The 25,108-nt window shown below is 43.4% G+C and overlaps 1 protein-coding gene across 6 annotated transcripts in view; it reads right to left on the bottom strand.

The window, feature by feature from the left end:
* The window catches only part of LOC106654995 (tensin-1), a 100,239-nt gene extending 85,221 nt beyond the window's left edge, over window positions 1-15,018 (bottom strand). For all 6 annotated transcript variants that reach the window (XM_023461393.1, XM_023461395.1, XM_023461397.1 and 3 more), the window contains exon 1: window positions 13,752-15,018. In XM_023461393.1, coding sequence (XP_023317161.1) covers window positions 13,752-13,919 — 168 coding nt within the window. In that variant the 5' untranslated portion in view covers window positions 13,920-15,018. The remainder of the gene's footprint in view (window positions 1-13,751) is intronic.
* Window positions 15,019-25,108: the final 10,090 nt, after the last annotated feature.

The raw sequence follows: 25,108 nt of genomic DNA, 5'->3' as shown, positions 1-25,108 counted from the left end.
AGCTAAGTTTATAAGTCGCGCGCAGGCAAAACAACGAAATCCCTGTGCCCGTTGGGTGACGAGAAAATCTCGAGTGTCGCCAAAAAAAACCTTTGTTGCTCGGGGTAAAACTTTTTTATCTCCTGCCTCGTTCTTTTTGCCTTCTTCTCTCTTTCCGAGCGGGTTCATCTTCTGGGAAGGCGGCTACAAGGTAATGTAATATCCCCTCCGGAATTTTTTTTTTTCGGCCTCTTTCACCTCAAATTGCCCGTAGATCGGTTTACGTTATAAAACCAGCGTCGACGAAGCGCATACTAAAACTGACTTTGCATATTTATAAACTTGAAAAAACAGCAGCGGCAAAAGTTGATGCGCATTAATACAGAAATTATTATAATTATAGGAAGAGAGGGAGAGTTAAAAGGCGCTGAAGAAAATTGCTTGCGTTCAGTAGTCAATTCCTCAACTGCGCCGTTAAAGCTTCGCATATAAAAAGAAACGTTCATCGTAGCGGCGACAGCAGCTCAAGAATGTACTTTTAATTGAGAAATGTTCATTTGTTATAAGGCGGCCAGCTCGCATTAATACGTCGCGAGTGATTCACCCGAAATATTCTGCAGCTGATGCAATCAGAGCCTATATTCGCTCGGCATTATGTGTAGTACCTGGCAGAAAGCCTCATAAAGTTGAGTAAAATACACATGTCCGCGCGTGCCCCTTTCAACGTCTCTCTGATGTCGGGCCGACAATTAACGAGCCATCCGTTACATTAACACTTTAAGAAACCGCGGCATACACGCGATTATTTAAATTATAATGACGCTTGTGGCTGCCTCCTGTTTTTTTCTTCTTCTTTACTGTATCCTTTGTCGAAGATTCATATGTATGAGAGGCGAATCAATGAAGCTAGGAGGCCATCGACGTAATCCGGACAACAGCAGCACAACATCAACAACAACAACAACAACAACAGTCACGTATCGATGGTCAAAAGGAAAAAAATTATATATCACGAGGAGAAAACAGAGATCGCGGCGACGTGACGACGAGTTATAAACTCCACCCGCAGGAAGAAATCGTCATTAGCTAAGCATCATGCGGGGACAACAAGACAGGAACGTATACAAGTAGGTCGATCGCGACGACAACAAGCCGAGCAAGCGATCGCAATCTCGTTTTACAATAGTCAAAAGTCGACGCGATCTGAGGCTTCTTTATGGGCATTGTTATACATGTATGTACGGTAGCGGTATACACATACGTAGTGTATGCAGAGAGACAGCACCACCCATGATACGTTGGAGTAGCTCCGAGGACGTCGACAGCGACAAAGTCGATCACCACATGTGTTATATATATATATGCGCTTGGCCCCCCGTACATATACATGCTCAACGAGAGATATATAGAAGGACGAAAAATCGGCGCGCGACTTTCCCGAGGGACGATTTTTCAAGGTGTCCGCGTGTTTGTTATGTGGCGCATAAGCGACTTGTATAAATTCTCGAGTCCATATTATATTATATACTGATATGTGGCGGGCGCGCATAAATGCAGTCGCGTATACATACCGGCTGTATCAAATTGAAAATGCCCGAGCAACAATCCGAAAATAAATCATAGCCGCGCATATAATTAATTTGAGCGCCGAGCGCTTGCACGCGTTTATGCGAATGAACCATTTTTCACGCTCGGTATATACACGTATAGCCGACCATAATACGCGGAGCTGCATCAACTGCATCGTATCTATCAAACTCAGCCAGGCATCTGTATGTGTGTGTGTGTGTGTGTGTGTGCCTAGTGTATGGGATATGTTTGTGGCATATATAGCGCGCCTGGGCATGTATAGCTCAAAATCACACCTCGACGAGGCTGTTTTGCGTGCGCGCGAGTATTTATGCTATATACATACGTAGCTATATGCTACGTGCTACACACGTACGGCCCGCAATTTGTACCATAACAACGCCTCTTTATCACAATGGGACACTTAATCATTAACGATCCGAGCGCGAGATTGCACACACATACGTGTGTGTGCCTATGTGTGCAAACTCTTAAGCTGTATGGAAGCTCCTCATCTGCGTGCAGAGACGTGCCTTATAACGACGCTATCAAGACGCACGTATTTAAGATCATAACACGATTACGAGGCAAAAAAGTATTATCCAGACGACTACCGCGAGCTGTTTCGTGCATTATCCTACCTGTTTATTATTTTATTTGCTTGTATAGTGTAACATAGCGTACTCGATGTTTGCTTCGATTGAATTCGTTGGTATACACGTGTAATACCGGAAGCCAGACGATTTTCGACTTTTCGATTGACGGCTGGCGTTAATCTACCGCGTCGTTTAAGCTGCAACAGCTAGCCTTATATCTTATGTATTTATTATACATAAGTTTGCTGTATAATACGTGCTTTCGTGCCAGCGACAGTTTGTGGCTCATTTTTATCGCGTTAGTTCGGCCACACGCTCGGGCGTAGAGGCAATTATGCGATGTAAAAAAAGACAACGTCATTTGTATGTTAATTTCCGAGCCTATCTCTCGAATGCTAATCGATGAAATTGTGACACACACCAGGCACATTGTTCGCGTCGTGAGAGAGAGAAAGACACACATCAAGCCGCACACAGGTGGCCAAGTGTGTGTATTATGGGCGACGCGAAGCACACAATATACACACGAGGCAAAAAGTTGACGTAACCTTCGTGTATAGGCGCGAGTCGAGAAAAAACCCTCATAAAATGTCACGATTTACGTCGATAAAAATAGCAACAACAAAAAAAAAACGAAGAAGGAAAAAAATGTCGAGCATCGGAAAAGTCTTTTGTCGACGCGAGATGAACAGATGTGCGTTGGCCGGAGAATCGATTTCCATATACGCGTGACCGCTCAGCTATAAGCTTCGCAGTATATTATACATGCGCGTCGATAGACGACCGCCGGGGACCTTCGAATCCGACGCGCCAAGCTGAGTTACGCGCGCCTACGTTAGCTGGATATTTTTTTTTTGCTGAGCACTATAACACGCAAACGAGCTCGCTTGTTCGCGCGCGAAATCTCGACACTGCAGCAAGAGATAATTCGAATCGCTACCGACGAACGAGCAGCGACAGCAACAGCTTCGATTATTTGCACTTTCGTGTAGCGCGACGATGACTCGAAAGGATTACAAAAATTGTGAAAGTATATTGGAATTTCTATATCAAGGACTTGGAGCTGCGCTGCGCGCGGATAATTTCGGGATGAAATTATATATTCCCGCTAATATAAATCATCCGAGGAGCGATGATGCGCGTCCAAGTATATTTCTTTAAAATTCATTCTCATCAATAATAATCGTCTCGTCGTTCTCGGGGGCCGCGAGAAGCTTTTAAGCCCGACGAGCGCGTCAGGCCTCTCGCTCGGATATTGAAAATTTCATGCAACAATTTGCGCACGCACGAAGATTTTTGCCGACCAATTTAGCCGATCGTTGCTGCTCACTGTAAGTATAAGCGCGATCGTAAATCACTCTTTGGTGCAATTTTTTTCTTCTCTCCCCCCCTTCCAGGTCGTCTTGGTTTTTGCCCTTTTTTTTCACCCGCAACCTCGGGGCAAAAAACTGTTCGCGATTTCCACTTGTCTCGCGGCTCGCAGCACACGCCCGCGTACATACCTATGCTATACGGGTGTATGTACTACACTTTAAGCTACTCTCGAGTGACTTTCTGCGTTTCGTGAAGTTGGCAGGCGCGTCGGAGTAAGAGAGTGCCTCTACACTCGTACCTCTAAGGCAATTCTATTTTTCTTTGCTCTCGCTCTCTTTCTCTGGCAATAAAAGGGTGAATTCCAGAGGTGAAGGAGATCATTCGTACGTTTTCGTGTTTTTTTCTTTCTTTCTTTCATCATTCACGGGCACGGAAATTTTTTAATAAATTACACCGCCATCGAGTCGAGTCGTAGAAAATATCGTTTTTTGATGTTTTTCATTCGAAAAAATCGATGGAGTCGCGGGCGTGAGAAAATGCGACATTCGCTGATACACAAATATCCAATAAGTGACACGTTATTTCACTTAGCACGTTCCGATTGGACGGATGGAAAAATCCTAGGCTCGTTTCTTCTTCGAACTCGAAAAGATTTTTACGACTTTTATATTATACATTCTTGTGCGTGTAGTAGTTACACGACGAGTGACGATACGCGCGAGTGCGGATTTACTCGAGAAATTCGCGAGGTCGCATAGCATTAGGAAGATTAGCGAGTCGCTCTCGAGTAAGCCAAACGCACGTGAGAAACGCCGATATAGTGCAAGAGCTGCTCCTTTTGTCGTTCGAGAAAAAGAGGAGCAACAAATATGTAGAAAACTTTGCAAAATAGGAATAGGTTTAAAGTCGCGCTATTTAGCTAATGCTACGTATAGTATGGGAACGTCTTTCTCACGCTTCGTAACGAATTACTCAGAGTGTATGTACGCGCCAATAATAAATATTTAATAATGCGAAAAACACCTATTTATCGTCGCTGATTTATTCGCAGGTACATAAAATTACAGTTTTTATGTCATTATTACTCAATGACGATATGCAAAACACACACAAGCAGACAGTGGAGATTGGCTCAGGAATCTATAAAAATGAGATTTTAATGCACTGGCTCGAGTATATAAGTCAGCTGGAATCACGAGGCCTTATATACTTATACGATACGGGCTGGGGCCATAAAAATTCGCCCCGTGCCTCAAAGCCACTCATAATCTAACGCCGAAAATATATTCCAAAATACAGCGTAATAAAATATTTAATTTCTTTTTACGTCTTGGTCGCGTCGTGTATGTGATGGTATATAGCGCTCGAGCCCCCGTACGTATAAGCTTGCCGGCTCGAGTGCGTACGTATAAAAACACAGACGAGCTCGACTGCCACGGTAGTTTCACGTGTGTCTGCGTGTGCGTATACACACACACACACACACGCTCACAACATGCAAAAGCTTTTCAAGAGCAAAGAAGCGACGTCCTCTTGGCGCCAAGCACCCGCAGCGAGTCGAGTCGGAGCTCGAGCGCCGCCCGCGCGTCACGATATTATATTCCAGTTTCAGACGCACTGCACAAGCAGCAGCGCGTTTACCGTACGGCAGCGTAAGCAGCTACGCGACGCACACGCACTATTATTATCAGAATCCGCGCGCTTCCGAGCTATAGCGCATCTATTTTCAATTGCAGCGTAACTTGCCTACGCGAGCTTAAGCCACGCTTGGCTTCGCCGAAAGTCGCGCCGCGTACACTTTCTGACATGCCACACGCGCAGATCTAGCGTGAAGGCACGCGTTTAATTAGATCCTGGAAGATGAGTCGAGAAATGGCCAACTAAGATCGCGGGAGCGCGTGTGCGGCCGCCTCTCACGAAAATAGGAACTAAAAAATGACATTGGACGCTCGCCTGCAAGAGCCGGAAATATTTTCTTCTAAAAACCTACAGGAATTATTATATATATATGACAATAGCGAGCATAAACGTCCCCGGGGGAGATCCCTACGAGGAAAAAAAAAGAGAGCCTAATGACAACGAGCTTTTGTGTACACACACGGCATGGAAGAGATGCGAGCCGGAAGATAAAATGTGCAGCCCATAGAAAAAGTTATATTGTAGCCCGGGCAGTGCTAGTATAGGCAAGCCGAAAAACCACGATCAAAAGTGCCAGTCAAAGTCTCTCTCTCTTTCTTCCTCAAACTCGCCCGATATAGTTACGGAACTGAGTTTCCGAGTTTTTCCTGCGCGCCACATCTTCTCTATATATATACCACGGATGAGCGCATTTAGGCTGCCGCTTGCAGCATCACCTAGTCCCGTACAAAATAACTTTGTATTGAAGTTTCGGCCAACTTGCGCCGCACGAGCCTGAGAGTAGTAGAGAGAGAGACGAGAGAGAAAGAGACGCGAATTTCACGCTGGATAATGCGCCTCGGGAGTTAAGTGCGCCTCGGCTATTGTGCGCCACCGACTGAAATTACTCAAAACACGTATATTGCGTTATATAGATATAACGATCGCTCTTCGACTCGCTGACAAAATCATTTGTATGACAAAAAAAGAATAATAATAATAAGTAAACTCGCGCACACGAGGTTTAAAAATAACCGAGCCGACGATAGTAATGAATTTAGTTCGACGTGAAAATTTTTTCTCTCTCTGTGGCGGCAGCTGTGTACAGCGACTCGTTCGTTTGCCAAAGGTCGAGGCGTCTGCGGCGGCGGACGGGGGAGACAGAGAAAAAACTTTTTTATTGCAACGATTTAACGCGCTCCTCGTATAGATGATGGAAGGATCGAAAAAAGCACGGGAAAATTCGGAAGAAATAAAGACAGTTATTACTTTGGAGGAGACGCGCGAGACGTCTGTATATAATTTGAACGTTTAGCAAATAGAAAGGCGTGTGTTGCAGATGTATTAGCAAATCGCACGTATACGTCGTTGGATAACATAATAAATGAGCTGTGTGGCTCGAAGCTGCTGCTGCTGCTGCTGCAGCTGCGCGGCAATTATTGTATATATGTGCTTTGCAATCAGCGATAATTGCAACTAAGTATTTGGAAAGTGCTTCGCTATGATATCTATATATTTCATCCGCTCGGTCTGCGTGTATTTATTATGTGATTTCGAAATTTTCCGGATTCGACCGCGGCGAGTAGTATGCACTTTATAATATTGATTTTCAAATGGCTGAAAAACGAGCCTGCGATACGCTCGCGCGGTACACACCTACATGCGCGTTTCTGCCCGAGAGCCGCAGCGAAACAAGCGTGTAGCCGCATTAGCAGCGTCAATTAACGCTGGTACGCTAGTTTTTTAGACGGTGTGTATAGCCAAGTGCTCCCCCCGCGCATTAAGTCCAGAAGCCACTCCGAGCGTCGATTTTATAACGTCGATGGAAAGAGAGCTAACTATAGCCGACCTGCGCGCTGCAGCGCTGTACGCTGCGTTCGCGTAAAGCTGCATTAAATTCATTTTTGATTGGTTTATCGGATTATTGTTACATGCCTCATTTTACCGCCACCGCGGCTTTACAAGTGGACAGCTGCAGCGCAAAACAGTACAACGGTGCAGTGCTACTGCAGTGCTGCTCGAGCATAAAATTACAGAAATCCCGCGGAAGCTCTTGATACAGTCGAGGAAACTTTGCAGGCGCGCGCACACGGACAGTTTTTAATTTTTTTACATAATGAGACGGATCGTGCGCAAGCTCGAGTGAGAGCAGCTAAAAACTTTTCTAATTAGGGGTGGCAGTGGCAACGCCTGTGGTGGTGGCGGCGGCTCCGAGCTATTATTATAATGCTTCGTATTATATTATTATGTAGGCCAGATGACGCGCGTCGCCATGTGCCTTTCGCCCGCAACTGCGCGCGCTAAATGCCAAAATAAGTGTGAAATATCATTATCAGCCTAATGATAAGTTCACGTGCGCGTGTATGGCGTGTAATTATAAAAAATCGTCTCGTGCTGCGACAGAGTACGAGAGAGAGGATATCGAGCGACGTGCACACGACGCGCGGCTGGACACTGCGTGGACCCGTTAAATATCGTCATCAACTAATATCCATCATCGAGCTGACCGAAAATATTAAATTTTTTCATATACGCGTACGAGCCTCCACGATCCTCGTGGGCTTTCATATATACGAGCTCTACCAAATTGAAGCGAGGCACGCGTGTAATTATTTTATCTCTCCCAGCGCCGAAATTCGCCGCCACCGCCACAAGTAGTGCCCCCAACTCTGTTATTACGTGGGCCTCGAGTAATTGCGTTCGAGGATCTTTCGTACTTATATTCGAGAGCATCAATTTTCCCTGCTCGCCCAAAATATATAAGGCTCTTTGCGTAAGTAATCCAAATAACTCGCGCGCGTATTTGCTCTGATGTCATATAGATACATTCGCATGAGATCGCGGATAAACACACGCGTCGGTGGTTATTCCTCTTTTTTTTGCTTTTCTGCTGCTGCCTGCTTTTATATGCTGACGAATTTCCGATCCCATCTAGATGCGCCGAAAAAATGTTTTCTCTTCGTGACATATACTTCGCGGCGATCCGAGTCTATATTTGCTCAATTTATTTTTCAAGCCCCGAGAGTTTGTTTTCTCACGTGGACGAGCGTGAACCCGAGCAATGCACGCGCGACTGCGAATTTTAACTTAATTTCAAAATCGATATTCAAAGCGTCGAGCAGATATACATAGCCGCGAGGAAAAACTCGTGTAACTCCTTTTTAATCCCTCAGCTAGGAAGGAAGGAATTTTTGACTGTGTTTGCGAGCCCGACGAAAGGTAAATATTAAAAGGAAAGAAAATCAATCATCGGAAATCATAAAGCGTGGAGGAAGCACTGCGAGCTAACAAGGCCAAAAAAAATGAACAAAGAGGAAAGGTACACACTTCCACACACACGCACACATGCGCGTACATACACGAGGGAAGAAGATTCGTCAATGGCAGTCGCTGCGAGCGGGCAAAAAGTGTATATAAATATCAATTGCAGACGCGATCGCCCGACTAAACGCCCTCGCCCGCTTTTTCTTCTTTATTTTTTTTATTCCTTAACCGATCCCTCGTTGGCGAGTGTAAATATATGATATTAAATTCAAAGCTCGACTTTTTGACTTCCGAGGGGCAGATGCGCGTTTACGTACGGTTATATAGTATGCGTTTAATAATATAGAGTGGGCTTAGTCGAGGCTTATAACGCGCCGATGAATAATCCCGAGGCAGACTAATCCGCAAAATGTCATCGTTGCGTGAGTGAATTTTGTCATCGAGTTCGTTAAATGTACATTTGCCGCAGCCGGAAAATAGCCTCGTGCAGCTGATGCGCTGCGCTCTAAAAGTCGTGCGTGATCGGCAATTGGAGCATTTTCGCGCGCTCGTTTATAGGTGCTCTTGAAATATCATTTATTTTTTTATTCAATTTCGCGGATAGATGTGCAGATGAAGCGTGCATCGGCGCGAGCGTGGAATATTGCGCGTAATAAATTTCGAGATTTTAACGAGCTCGTAGCGGTAATAAAGGCCAGCGAGTCCGGGCGCTAGAGCGAGGCTTTTAAAAGCGACACTAGACAGCTCGAGAAACAAATTATCACGGCTTGGCGCGCGTATAGATATTGCTCGAGAGCGATTGCTCTCTCTCTCTCTCTCTCTCTCTCTCTCTCGAGCTAGCTCTAGCAACGACGCAAGAGAGCTATGTAACGGTGGCATTTCATCGATGCGTCCGAAGTATGCAGCGCGCCAAGTGCAGCAACGAACCGCAGCTGCGTTCGGAAATGAAAATTCCCAGTCCGCTCGACTCGAGAGCTTCCTGCGACTCTCGCAGCTCTACGCTGCCAATGGCTTTTTCTTTAATTTCATATGCAAATGCGCACTTACTTTTTACGCGACATTTATTGTCTCCGGCTGAAATCGAGTATTTACCGTACGTGCGGGGAAAAATCTAATATGCAAATTTGTGCCGCGTTAATATCCGTGTAAGAGCGCGGCCGTGTCGATAGCGTGGTATGAGTATACCTGACACCTTTGACAAAAACAGTCGTAGCCGTCGTCGTCGTCGTCGCGTCGGCGTCCCGCATCCGGAAGAAGAAGAAGAATATTTCAAAAGATTCGCGTCATTTTGAAATTTGAAAGGCTGCGACAGAGAGCAGAGAGAGAGAGCAGCTCGCACCTGAGTATGTGTATACATATTCACACCTCGCTGAATAATAAAAAGCAATTTATCGGCTCGACGGCAAAACTTATATACAGGCGTACGTACAAGCGTAATGCAGGCTCTTCTATGCATAAATAAAATAAATACATGCGAAGGTGCCTCGTCGCTGTCCGGAGCTCTCGCACGCACGCGGGACGAGCTCCGCAACGGACAAGCGCTACACACCTCGCTATGTGTCATTCGACAAACTTATCTTATCAAGAACTCGCCTCTCTTTCTCTCGTACATGCATACGTACCAGGGAGCTTACATAACTTGGAAAATACTAAATACGAGATGCAGAGCTGGAAAACTTTTTGCGTAATTTATATATGAATGATACTTGTCGAGCAGCGCAGAGATCAACTCGGCGTTAAGATCTTTCGCCTAATGGATTATATGCAAATTACGCCCGAGCCTAGCGAATGATCTCGTACTGCGATTATTCGCACTGCGCGTCGTTTCTCAGTCGAGTTGGATTTTAAAAAAAATTTCGATTGTTCGCGTTTCGAATTATTATGTGTAGTGCAATATTTACGATCTGCTCGAGCGAGCGTGAGTAATAGAAATTTTCGAGTGGCGCCGCGATAAATCATTCAAAAGCTGCTCTTATCGTTCGTTCTCGAGTGCTAGGTAAATTGAAGCTCCAAAATATAATATAATTCGCTGCGGCGAGCCACACCGTGGCGACTTGTGTCTATATTGACTCGAAAAAAAAAACAATCAATGAAATAATTGCGTTATCACGATCGTAATTGTACCGAATCAATCATCGTGTCTCTAGCCGCGTGCGCGACCTTGTCGCCCGTAATAAAACACACATCTTCAATTAAAATGGATGTTTACCCGCAGAGAGAGAGCCTCGTGGCGCGCGTGGCGTACTACTGTATACAATACCACTGCGTCAGGCGAAAGCCGCTCAACTGGTTCAACGAAACCTCCTCGAAGCTGTTGCGCCTCGACGCCGTCGTCGTCGTCGTTACAATAAGAGAAACCCCACGAGATCAGTGAGAGACAGCATGCGCATTTTTCGGCACCGAAAGTTCACAATTGCGAGTCGAGGTGCGCACGATCGTCGCCGTTTCTGTCACTGCTGCTGCTGCTGCGGCGCGAATCGGATCAAGGACACGATGCGCGCTAAAGTTAGTCAACATTATTACAGTTGTCAGTCTTGTGCACTGCAGGGGCCGGTCGCTGCGCACAATTGGCCGGCTGCAGTTGTTACGGCTAATCTCGTTAAGCCAATAGCGTGTTTAGCGTCAATCATCGGTAGGCTGCAGTTTTCGTCGTCTCGTTCGTTTACGAGTGTCATCGATTATACCGACGCGTTTATATATACAACATGCGAATGAAAATTTACGGTGAGATTTTACGATACAGCGTGGATAATAATAATGCGGGCCTATATACACACACACATACGCATGCTGCACGCAACGAGTCTCGAGCTGCTCGTAAAATTGATAATTGAAATATTGAGCGTGTTTAAACTTTTTGTTTGTGTCGTGTACGTACGCAGCAGCTCTCCTCGTATTATATGTATGCGTAAAGTCTCGGCGATGAGCGCGTCCGTATATATATTATACATTATGCAAGTGACGAAAAATGAGAGCGGGGAAAAAAAGCTCGGGTTCGCACAATGAGAGAGGCGAAAGCATCAACATGCGTTTGAGCAAACAACGCACACCAATTCACCACAACGCGGCCTGTATATATAAGAGAGAATTCCCTCTTACGCGCCTGCAGTGTGTACACGTAAACGCAAAACGTCATTTGAAATTTATTCGACTTGGCCTATGCCGTGCTACGCCCGAGAGCTGCGCCGCAGCTATATAGGATGTGTATCCCTCTCGGCTCCGCGGGAGGTGAAATATATGATATACATTTATATTTCCTTTCGCACGCGCCCTTTTTGCGAATTAACAAGTCAACGTCGATGTAGCTATACAAGCACGGGGCTCTTTGATTAAACCCGGGATTCCCCTATTTTCCGCCCTTGCCTTGACGACGAGCTTTGCGATAGACCCGATCTATTTTTTTTTTCTATAGACGAAAAGCAGCTCTCGGGTTGCATTACTAGATGCAGCATGTGCACGGCGAGTTTTATTGCAATTCCGCATGGACATGGCCAGCTCGAGCAAGCAGCAAGGCTAGTTACTATACTACACGCATTATTTTTCCCATCTTAATTGCAACCGTGTAAGATTTATGTAAGCGCTCTGCTCTAGCGCGCATTTTTTTTTTGTCCCCTCCCGGTTTATATCATCTGCCAGGCAGGCACAGAGTCGTAAAGAGAGCCGCGAGTCGCGGGAATTCATATAGACGTTTGTGTCATCTTCTTGGAATTTTGCTTTGTGCGCGCGGAGATCGCCCATAAGCTCGCGTATAGAGAGCAGAATTGCATTCTAGATCAGCTGGTGCTCGACCGAAGCTCTCGTATACGCAAGAACTTTTGTAATGATTGGCTATTTCCAAAGCACGATATTTCGGTCAACTATTTCTGATCTTCGGGTTCGAGTTTATGTATAGGCGTGAGTGTGCGGCTCCCGCAAGCATAATAATGTGCCGCACTCGAGCTCTTTTCGCATTTTCATTGCATTTTCATGCGCGACGCACACGCGTTGTAGTACAAACTACACTGCAGCAGACGCGAAGCAGACACTCGACAGTGTTTGTTTGTTTGTTCGCGAGCTAAAAGTCTATTCGCGCCAGTGGCGATAAAGGCGCCACCGCAACAAACGGACCATGTATTACATTATATGCCTACGTACGCGAACGCGCTAAAGATCCATCAACGCGACGAGGTAATTGGATCTCGGCGAGAAAGAAGATATCGCATAGGTATTATTGCGAGCTCGCGTCCAGTTATATATATAATATTTGCCCGCCTACGTGCGAGCGCGACTTGATTTATCGGCAATATCGAGCGAAAAAAGGACGATTTTTAACACATTAAGCTGAAAAATATGCTAATTCAGCCCTGTCATATCTAACATCGGAGCGATAAATATCTTTCGCTCTCTCGGCTCCTCTGCGCCGAAGCTATGTGTGTAGCGTATTACGTTGTGTTGTAGTCACACGTTCGTTTCCGCGAAATCAAGTTTTGTCTGGGCTGTATACACATAATATTCGAACGTATTTTATCTACGCGTGGCTTATATATGCGCCCGAAAAAGCGAGCCCATAGCCTACATGCGTATACACATTATGAATGCTATATGGCCCTTTTATACTGCTATATAGTCGTCGTCCGATCGGTAGCCTTTGCCATCTTATACCGATGTAGATATAACACGCAAAGAGAGAGAGAGCGAGCGCGCGTAGTCTGTGGGATTAATCGATTCGCTCGTCGTTTCTCCTTTTGCGCTTTATATTACGAAGAGAGCTGCAGCATACTGCTCGGCCGCGTGCAACAGGTCTCGCTCTCGCTTGGTCGGTCGCGCGCGATGTACATAAATATCTTTGATATTACGTATTATATATGACGCCGCGTGCGCCGAGAGTCCGCTGCCTATATACATAATAATAAAAATTAATCGATCCGATTGCGGACGAATCGCCGCGGCGTATAATGATCTACCGCCTGCAATCATAATGCATCAGCTGTACGCGAGCACATTGTGTGCGTGTGTGTGTATGTGTATGTGTCCGCCGAGAGAGATTGAGCAACCGCGTGCACAGACACCGCCACCGACGAGCGTAATAAACACACGACTCTTTTTTTGTTTTGCTTATCTCGTTGTTCGTTTAACGCACGTGTGTCGGTGTCGGCTGCGTACACGGCTCAATCATTTTCGTCTGGATCGTCGTCGAGGTAATTTTTTCGCTTAATTTCGTTGTGGTTTTCTCGAGCCCAAGGCCGCAATCAAAGACAGGAGCGCGTGAAAAAATGTTCATCAACATTTTAATAATAATAATAATAATAATAATAATAACAGACTGCACTAAATGGGAGCGCACACACGAGTTACGGGGTCAGCTGCGAAAAGCGATCGGACGAACGAGCACGGGCGCTGTTATAGCATATTAAAGTAGCGAGAGAAACTCACCTTGACGAGCAGATGAACCGGCTGACTGACGCTGAGCTGTTTCTTACTCGCGGCCCTCGACGTTTTGTTGTTGCTCGCGGATCCATGATGATCAGCAGAAGCGGCCGCCGCCGAGGCATTGCGACCACCACTGCTGCTACCGCTGCTCAGACACTTTATCCACGGCATATCACACGCGCGCACCGCCACTAACTGCAACTACTGCAACTGCGCCAATCAAAACAACAACAACACCGTCAACGAACAACAATAACAACAACAACGATAACTGAAGCAGACTCTGAGGCTGGTTTCTTTCTTTCTCTCTCTCTGTCGTAAAGCACCACGGCACATCATACGCCTTCGAACTACTCCGGGGGTGTGCAGGGAGAGGGTTCAATTTTTCTCATCGTGGCCGATGCCGAGCAGACGAGCAGAACCAAGAAGACTCCCCATGGTGTTGTGGCCGCGATTGTAATTACCAAGATCAGCAGCGGCAGCCGGCAATTGCTGCGATGCCATGGCAATGGCACACGGGGGCTTCCGCTATACCTCGCTGCCTTTTCTCAGTCTAATTATCCTCGCAGCTTCGGAGCGAATAGATTTTCCAGACGCGAGCGCCTGCTTGTCATCGACCTCGTTTTTTGCCTTTTGTTTTTGTTTTGATTCGGCTTCACTTGACGTTCGCTGTCACCTGGCACACAGCTGTCATATATATGCTGCTGGTGGCGCGCTCGCCACGCCACGCGTCCTTTGCACTCGCGCAAAAACTTTGCTATTTATTATTTATGTACAATGTACGTCAGCTCGCTAGATTTGGCGCTTTTCGTACAACCGGCTATTGGGCGTCTCGATCGCGACTGTCGGACGCGCGGCTCGCATTTGCCGCTAGATAGGGAAAAAGCTCGGTATACGGGCCAGCTTTTCTCTCAATAATTATCGGCTGACTAAGCAGTGGTGCCGCGCATGCTCACATATGTATATTAAGCTGTTGCTGCTGCTACGAATTCAGCCAGAGCGCCAACTGTGTACCGCCAGTGCGTGTGTTTAATACGCGTGTGCGCTGAATTAGACCTGTCAAACTTGTTATTCCAAGAGCCGAGTGAAATTTGGCATTTTGGCGAGCTTATATGTACGGACGTCGAGTGTCTCGTCGTGGCTTTGCTTTCGAATTTATCTATATATTGTATCGTATCGTACGAAAAAAATAAATCAACTCGTTTTAATAATATATACGCGCGCTCGAGTATAAACTATTTGTCGCTCTGTGTGTATATACGCAGCAGACGAGACAGTCGGTTCCGCGGCCAGGCGTCGACTGTTGAGCTCCGCAACGACGGCAAGAAGCAAAACGCCGGCTCTGAATTGCTTTTGCTGTTGCTGCCTCGCGCAGTTGCTCCTCTCCCCACTCGCTTCTCCTGTGCGCGCATGTGTCTGTATACGTGTGTGCGCGCGAGTGAGTGAGCCGAGCCAGTGCTGCGAGTGACTGAGTACACGCTATATATACAGACTCACGTGTGCATGCTTGCGTGCCCGTGCTCGCCATATCCTAAGCTATATTGAGAATTTTTAAAGGGCCAAGCCGGCCGCGATGCTGCTGCTGCTATGTGTGCCTCGGAGTTTACTTTTAGGGTGCGAATATAATCGAAGAGGTGGAGGATCGGCTGGATATAGCTGCTTCCTACCTATCCTATGTACACGTGACGTATATATGTAAGCGCGCGCCTGCCGAGCTGTGTACACACATAATGGAGCAGGAGAAGAATGATGTCTTTTTGCGGTTTTTTGTATGATACTTTTCTTTTCAGATGTTCCTTCTCGTGTACGCGTACTATACATACACCTCTCTCGAGCCTCCTCGCGAATGAAAGAACGAAAAATCGAGAACGTATTATACGCGTACAGCTCCGAGAGCCCAGCTATACGAGATATTACACATTGTTTTTCAAAGAAATACATATCCCACACCTTTTGTCGTTGTCCTTTTGTGCATGTATGCAAGCGTTCGTGTGGTATGCTGTGTATACGGTGCTTTTGCCCCCCGAGAGAGCGAGCGAGATGCGCTTGCGGAATTTTTTTGCTGCCAGGCGCCCGTAAGTCGTATTACAATCAATCAAGTCGCGCGTGCCAAGCTCGAGTTTATTTTGGTATTACTCGAGTACACACACGTATACACATGTTTGCATGCATTATGACGCCGCTCCGTTCCGTTCCGTTCGCGTACATATTAAATGTACGTGTTCTCGTGTTGAACACAAAACATCAATCTGTATCACGTACAGTGTATGTGTGTGCCTTTTTCAGATATAATTAATTTACATTTGTCAGATATGAATAATTTTTCTGCGCGCGGCTCTCTGGCTTTTTAATGATCCGTGCCATACACAAGATTTATGTCGCGACTCGAATAATCGCGAAAACAGAAAACGAGAAACTGAGAGAGAGAGAGAAAAAAAACTTAACCATTCGAGAGTCTTTATTTTGTCTAGTGCGTGGGTGGAGGAAAAAAAAGCGCGCTTAGCCTATACACCATGCATACATATGCACGAACTGGACGCACATGTGCACAATTTTAATGACGTCTCGCCACTGGTTCACGTAATAGTATACTTATATAAATCCACCATATATACCTGCGCACGCGAGACGTCGACGACCACGACGATATTCGCCGCGCGAAGGGATTATTATTTGCCTTGCGTATACATGTATCCTTCGTGCGCGTGCAGGATAGGTGAAGCTGATGCCTCGCCGACGCCGGGGGATGGCTCTTTGAAGGATTTTGCGCGACCGAAAGTATGCGAGCCGAAAGAGAGAGAGAGAGAGAGAAAGAGCAAAAAAAGGAGAGAAAAAACTTTCTTTTCAAAGACCTCGACCGCCTGCGCAACGTGTGTTTATATTATGAGCGCGAATATATACGGAGACCCGCCGCGGTATATATAAGCTACACGTGATGCGTTTCGCGCTCACGCGTCCCTTTTTTTGGCACACGCGCTTATATACGAGCCTCGGCCGCGCGCGCCACACGGCGATAACGAGTTTTTTCTTCGTTCCGCTTCTCTGTCTCTTTTTTTTTTTTATTAATCTAATTACTTTCCGAGATTTTGATACGATCGTGAGACACGATTATTCACTCTGTTATTATCGCACGCGAGACGCAAACAATGTCATAAAGTGAAGATGTTAAAAATGTTTCGCATATCTCGCGGCGCAGTTCGTTACGTATACAAGCAGGCAGATTGTATTTCATATTTTATGCCATTGAACTCGTGTGGCAGTATAATGATGATTTAAATAAGATTTTCACTACATAAAGCAAGCGTATCGCGTAAAAAATGAACACAAAGGCGACTTTTGCGAGATTTTTAACATTTTTTTATTAAAAAATGCCGTGCGTAGTGAGTACTTTTCAAGCATATATTTTAACATGAAAAGTGAGTAGATGCGCATAATGCCGAGTACATCTCGTCGACTAAAAGAAATGTATACGAGCTGATTCTAAAGCGTAATGAGCGAATCTTACATTTTTTTTCAGCCAAGCAAAATAAAATTACTTTGAGATAATTTTAATGATACGTGCGTCTGTTTTGCGGAGAAAATTATTGACTTTTGCATAAATTAAATGTAAATTAAAGCTAACATGAGCAAGTTTTTAAACTCTGATTATTTAAACGCACGTACACGTGCAACGGATAAAAAAAATTCAATATTATCTTAATTGTGAGGAAGGTAAAACTTTCGAACTTGTAAAGTTTTCTCTCGAGGAAAAAATCAATCGCGAGCGGAAAAGTGTGCCGGGATCGTTACTCAGGAAAGTCGAGAGCTTTTATAATTAAATAGCATACAATATGCGATCGGCAAAATTTATTTATCAATAAACTTTACACGCGCTTGAATTGCAAAGTTTCGAGCGCGCGAGGATGCAGGGTATTAGCTGCAATAACTATCTGTAAACATTGGATAAGTCTGATAAGCTCGAGAGTTTCATAAGGTTGAAATAAATCACTGCACACTTTGCATCCATCTACATGGGAAGTCTGTGGCTCGACATCTGTTTTTCAAGCCCGATACTCGTGTTTTTCTAGCGCGCCGCGCGACCCTTTTCGAGGCTACATCATCTCTCGAGTCCGAGAGCTCTCTTTACACAAAGTTTTCAACTGCGTGCGCGCAGTGTGCGGTGTGTGCATCATCTTCGCGAGACACTCGGCAAATAAATTACGCGCTAGAAGACAAAATACGTCTCTCTCTCTCTCTCTCTCTCTCTCTCTTTCTGTCGTGCGCTGCGCCAACGGAAGCTCGCGAGTCGTGTCCCGCGCTATATACTATACACAACCAGAGGTCAGATCTCACGGAACTCGTGCTCGTACTGCACATTTTGCGTTATTTATAATGTGCATATTAATATGTATACGCGCGCGGTGCACACTCGGAAGGACTACCCTGCTGTATAGCTGTAAATGACTTTTTATGCGGATCGTTACGACGCGCGCCGTAAAACTTTTATGGTATATAAAGTGCCTCATTGATCATGAAGAATTTTCCAAATTTTTTTCCTTGTCTATCGGCTAATGCAGAAAGCCACGTAATATCTATATGTCTGCATTCTCGTTGGATACCAAACAAACCGAGTGAATTCGTACAGCATTGCTTTCTAGATTTACCCATACCCTCTCTTTTTTCTTCAAATAAAAGTAATGAAAAGTGCACTCGAGTTGGAAGTAAATCATTGTGCGGTCGATAATTCGGTCTGCCGAGGAACGAAAATCACAAAGCCGATGTGCACGAGCAAATGAAACGAAACTCGATTTCTTGCGATCCTCGATGATATTTGAAATCACTCTCAAGAGCTTTGGCGAATATCGTCGAGTGGTCGTCATATATCAATCCGCTGCTGTAGCCAGCGACTCTCGGATAATTTCACAATTTCCAATGATATAATAATAGCTATTTTTTCCCGCTGTATATCGATGCGTTGGCTTGTATAATGCAAGTATATACACATGCCCTCCCTTGGCTAATAATGGCGAGACAAAATCATTACATGCCGTTGCGCACACGCTTCAGACACTCTGTACACACTGGCGTACATTATACGTGCTCGCTGCAGCTTCGAACGCTATATAACATCGCATCCACGTGCTACGAAGCTTCTCAATTTTTTCTTTCTTAGCTTTCAAATGATAGCTCCGTGCGCGGAACGAAATGTTGCGATACGTGCCTATAATATGAGACGTTTCTTCTTGAGTTTACTTGCATACGTATATACTATAGACGTTCAGACGTAGAGGTAATATTTTACGATTTTCACAAAAGAATTGTGCGCGAGCCGAGCACAACGAGTGCGTCTGTACTAGCGCCTAGTTCGTCCAATGTGTACAGGCGTATACAGTGAATCGACGACAGTTCCGAGTGCCTCGGCATTTAGGAGAATCGACGCGAGGTACACCTATGTAGAGGCATATTTAGGGAAGCGCGCGGCACGCTGTAATGTATACACCTGGTGCTCTGTGGAAACATCTGTGGATGGGTCGCGTGCCACAGGCCTCTACCAATATATACATATACCCCTACAACGATAGTCGCGCGACGCTATTATTAAGACTCCAACTTTGAATTTGCTCCAACAAGCTCCAACTCTGCTGCGCTGCTTTGTTCAGCTTCGAGTTGTACATATGCGCTCTATAAGCGAGCCTATAAAATGTCTAGCTTGTATGCGCGTATATTATACATAAAAGTTCACGTGCGGTCAAGTGATTATTGACTGACCGCTGAGTGATTTGTAGCGATCGTATATAAATTTATCCTATATACATATATATATACACATCTTATTGGTGTATCGACTCGTGCATTTTCTCCCAATGGGATTCCTAGAATCCGAGGATGAAGAGAGAGAGAAATAGAGAGCGCACACGCTTTTAATGAGTGAAAAATACATCCAACTCTATAACCAATTCATTTATAGAAAGTCAATTTGCCGATGCTGTTGAAGTTTGAAAATAAAATTCTTCGTATTATTTTTATTCCTCGTAATATCGTTACCTCGTCGCTGCTTGATAGCAGATTAACATCCTGACCTACTAAATTCGCTAATAACGCGATTGAATTAATTTTTGATTTCATTTTCGATTTTGATCTCGTTGTTCAAAAATATACTTCAAATTAGAGCAGTCATAAATAATAACTGGATTTTGACTATGTGACGTTGTTTTTACTTTGTTGTAAATTCGATATGATTTTTATTATCTAGTCAGATATCGGGGCGATTCGAAATCGCAAGTCTTGCTATGGCACACGTGTGAGCAGTGCAAAAACGCGGAAGTAAACGGAAGGATGCGGCGAGTGATGCGTGTAATGCCTTCTTCTATTAATTTTAACTCTCACTGGGTTGAGGCTGTAAACCAGTTCTCGCCAATGGATATATATCATTCGGTGCGTACGCAACCGAGTCGCACAAAAGTGCGCCAAGCGGGCGCGCGATATGCAGAATTTTTCTGTCCTCGCGAATCCTTGACCGATGATAAACTGCGCCTAGAAGCCTATCAATCTTGGCATACTTCTCCGCCGCGCGCGTCTCTCTTTCTCACACAATTATCTGATGAATGCTCCATATTTAAAAGGATTTCTCTGCGGACTATGCTCCCCGCGTATCGCCGTCGTATCTCGGCATTTATGCGAGCTATGGCAAGTTGGCTCGCGGAGCTCCTGCTCCGGAGGCCGAGTGTGTTCGGTGTTTGTGTGTGACCATCTCCACAATGTACACAAATGCCGCGTATACGCGAAGAAAAAAGGGAGATATCGCAGAGAGTCGAGCGCACGGACGATTTATCATTTTCGCATCATCAAACGGTTACGGCACGCTGCGGTCATTTTTAAGGAGCTTCCGGAATTATTTCCGTCGGCGTGTCTTGGAAGTGCTCCTCGGCCTCATATACATATACCCACACACATAGGCTCGCAGACAAACCGATCGTAAAATGCGATCCGATTGAAGTCTCGCGCGCACTCGCGATGCAATAAAGCTGCGCTTTGTCTTTAACGTGTTTACTTTGTGTGTATTATTATATATGTTACGCTCGAGAGCTTTAAAATATCCTCTTGGACCGAAAAAGTCTCGAGATCGATCCGTTTGGGGGTATTTTTTTACTGCAAATCTACATTGTACGAGTGATAAAAACCACGCCCGGCTTCGCTGCCACACGCGCGCTTACGTGCACTCGCGTACTATACAGCCGAGGTCGAGCTGCTCTTGTATTTATAAAAATTCGCATCGAAATACACTAGCCAGAAACTCTCGTATAAAGATCGATCACCGGCTCGAGTGCCCGCGCTCGTACATCAAAAGTCTACTCGAAGCGAAAATGCCGATAACGATATCGATGGGCACTCGAAAGATTGAGGCAGCGAGAGAGGCTTGATACTGTAACCTGAATGAATGTGTACAGATGCGTTACAGGTTCTAAATGTGTGTGAGTATTCTATTATAACGGTGACACAGACCGTTCGTCGACCTCCATTATATGCATAATATATATATCTGCAAATATAATATTTAATGACCGTTTGGGACGAAATATATGGGCGCAAAGGGTGTAAAAGCGAAGATTAAACGCGTCAACCCGTGACGCGCGATCTACATTTTCTTCTTTTTCTTTTTTTTTCTACCTCAAATTGTTTGAAGCTGACTTCAACAAAAACGCCTCGGTGTTTATTATTCGAACACATATACTCGCGTTTCGGCTCAAAGGTGAAAGTATACGCAAATACCTCAAGCTCGCAGCGATATAAATACGCGCTTGACGAACGAGATTTTTTTTCAAATTTCAAATGACCGCGATACGAATTTACCATTACAATTGCGCAATAGAGTTGTATTATCGACGATCTCGCATTGAAAAAGAAAAAAAAACAACTAGAGCTAATCTCGATGTGCAGTTTATTTGTTCAACTCCATTAACTCGTCGCGAATATTTTACAGAATTATTTCTGAATGATCGGATCTTGGCTGCGCATACTCGCTTGGCTATATTACATGTGCACGAATGCTTGACAGAAAAATCCAGCCAACAACGAATTATCACTGCGTGCCTTCGTGTACGCATAAACAATCAATCTACCGCGTAACGACTCGGAGTTGAAAAAAAAGGCTTATTATCATAGTCGGTCTATTTTGAATACTTGCAAAATTATAATAACAGTCGTCGCGCAAAGCTTTGCAATATGTGAAACGCCGTTATTGCAAAAGTGCCGTTTAACCGTGACTGTATTTGCTACGGCAGTATTCGTGTTCTTTAATAAAGATATATTTTAATACCTCGGGTGATGAATGAACGAACGTCACGTATTGAATTTGCGCTCGGCTGTATTTTGTACTCAGTGATCCAAACACAGCGTTATGAGGTAAATATTTTTCTCCATTTTTCGCGAAACAGATTAAGAAATGACGCTGTAAAGATTATTAGTCCTTTTTTACGCCTCTATTATTGTAAACTTGTTTTATTATATGTTATATTATCATAAGTCACATAACGCATCGTTTAATTATAAATTAATAAATTTATATAGCATTTTTGCCTTTGACACTTCTGTACATTTTTTCAATTTTTTTCGTAGTAAATTTTAAACACCATCAGATCTATTTATTTATTAATTGATTCAAAAATGCTCATAATACAAGTGATATCATCAATACACGTTGTTATCAAAAAAGTTTTAACCATGTCTTCAAAGTTCGAGTAACATCAGTAAATATAACTTCATATGGAAAATATTAAAAAAATGTATTTAAATAGAGTTTCACGTAATGTTATGTATTACAAACCCAAATGTTAAAAAATCATTTTTGTAAAAAAGTTGATTTTTGAGGACTGACTAAAAAAAAGATTTCGTGATAATTTCTAATTTTTTATTTAAAATGCAGAATTTTTATCATATGTCAGCCCGAATCTTCTGATCTCCTCTTCTCTTGGTGCTAAAGTTAGCACGTAAATCGCGCGCGCCTTTACTGCTTCGCTCTAATATTTGCGCTGGACTATTGCTACAGAAAGTCTTCTATCTTTTTCGCACTTATGACACATTATACTTATCAACTAGTAACTACTTTTTCATTTTTTAAACTACCACGACTAGGTAAAATAGACATCATTTGGTTATTCCGTATCTAATTACTGTTTTAGAAAATTTCGTCTAACGCCTGCCTACTAATGGAGTCACTGACTCAACTATCAAATTTCTAATTTCTTATTTCTGCTCCTACAAACTCTTGTGTTCCTGATTCAAAAAGCCTTGGAAAACCGCAACATCTAATTTTATGTAATGATTTTACATTTGTTTCATTTAAATCTCCGCCTACTATATAGTGGCTGACTCAACTATCAAATTTCTAATTTTTTATTTCTGCTCCTACGAACTTTTATGTTCCTGATTAAAAAGGCCTTGGAAAACCGCAATATCTACTTTTTTCTAATAAATTTACATTTTTTTCGTTTAAAACTCTGCCTAATCTATAGTCGCTGACGTAACAATCAAATTTCTAATTTCTTATTTTTGCTCCTACAAACTTTTGTGATCCTGATCAAAATGGCCTTCAAAAACCGCAACATCTACTTATTTCTAATGAATTTCTATTTATTTCGTTTGAAACACCGCCATCTGTATATTCAATGACTTAATTATCAAATTTCCAATTTCTTATTTTTGCTCCCACAAACTTTTGTGATCCTGATCAAAATGGCCTTCAAAAACCGCAACATCTACTTATTTCTAATGAATTTCTATTTATTTCGTTTGAAACACCGCCATCTGTACATTCAATGACTTAATTATCAAATTTCCAATTTCTTATTTTTGCTCCCACAAACTTTTGTGATCCTGATCAAAATGGCCTTGAAAAACCGCAACATCACTTAGTCGTGGTCCATAGTAGACGTATTTTTAATCATTTCGGTGATCTATACAGAAATTTTTCTCTCTTTTTCGCATTTTTGCGCTCAATCTGATATGTACTAGCTTCACATTGTAATGTATAACAAGAATGCGAATAACACAATTAATTTTTCAATGCATTATTGTCACGTCAAGTTATTCTTACAATTTGGCGCTGATTTCGTCCTACTTACTATTTACTACATAATATTTACTACATAATTTTTAATCATTGCTCGTAAAATGGTTATTTTTCGGTTCAGAAAGATGATGACAAAGAATGATATTTGTGCCAAATAGGTTTTTGATCTTTGCTAGTCATTACATTATATTAGTTATAAAAATCAAATATAGTCGTGAAATGAAATTACAGAAGTCATTATAAGTCTCAACAAGCACTTAATAGGATTTGAGAAGCTATTTGATACGCCTTTGATGAATCTACAACTTTTACTTTTAAAAACTCGCATGCAAGACCATGGTGATCAATGGTCTTTTAAAATTTTTAGCTCTTTCCACTTCTGACCCTCCTGTTGAAAGAAAATCGTTCTTATGAGAGAATACGAGCGCATAGGAGTCGAATTATGAAATATGAAAACATGAAGTATGAAAAAGTAATTTTCCTTAATTTTCATTCACTAGGAGAACAAGAAACCAAAAGAGCTCAAATTTTTGAGTTGGTGACTTATGGGTCTTAGTGTTGCGCACTGAGCGTAATTATAGAAAAATTATAGAAAGTGAAAGTTAGTTTTGTAAAAGGCATTTCAAATGATTGCTCTTCGTGTCTTATGGTCTGGACTCCGTATTTTCATGTACTGCCTTTCTTTCATTTTTATGAATATCAAAGATCGAAAAATTATTGGCTTTCAAACGTGTCTGAAATTTCAAAGATTGGTCGTTAAAAATAGAAATCCTTTAGAAAAAAATAGATATTGCGGTTTTCCAAGGTTTTTTGAATCAGGAACGCAAATGTTTGTAGGAGCAGAAATTAGGGGAAAAATTTTAAAATCGAGTCAGTAATTACATAAGTAGGAGTAGTTTTAGACGAAAATAGAAATTCATTAGAAAAAAGTAGTTATTGCGGTTTTTCAAGGTCTTTTGGATCAGGAACACAAAAATTTGTAGGAGCAGAAATTAGAAATTAGAAATTTGATAGTCAAGTCAGCGGCTCCATTAGTAGGCGGAGTTTTGGAAGAAATTCTCCAAATTGAAAATTTCTCTTAGATACAGAATAATCGAGAAATGATTATTTTACCTTGTCGTATTAGTTGAAAAAAATAAAAATGACGTCACTAGTTGATAAGTATGAAGTGCCATAAGTGTGAAAAAGATAGAAGACTTTCTGTAGCACTGGTCTACGCAAATATTAAAGAGAAGCAGTAAAAGCGCGTATTTTACGCGCTAGCTGTGGCGTCAGCCAGAGAGGGGATAAGATAAATTGTGATAACTACTTC

This window comes from Trichogramma pretiosum, unplaced genomic scaffold (assembly GCF_000599845.2).
Source record: "Trichogramma pretiosum strain Unisexual culture from Peru unplaced genomic scaffold, Tpre_2.0 scaffold2, whole genome shotgun sequence".
Classification (NCBI taxonomy): Eukaryota; Metazoa; Arthropoda; class Insecta; order Hymenoptera; family Trichogrammatidae; genus Trichogramma; species Trichogramma pretiosum.
Note: the sequence above shows the minus strand (reverse complement) of the source record. Positions and strands in the feature narration are given on the sequence as shown.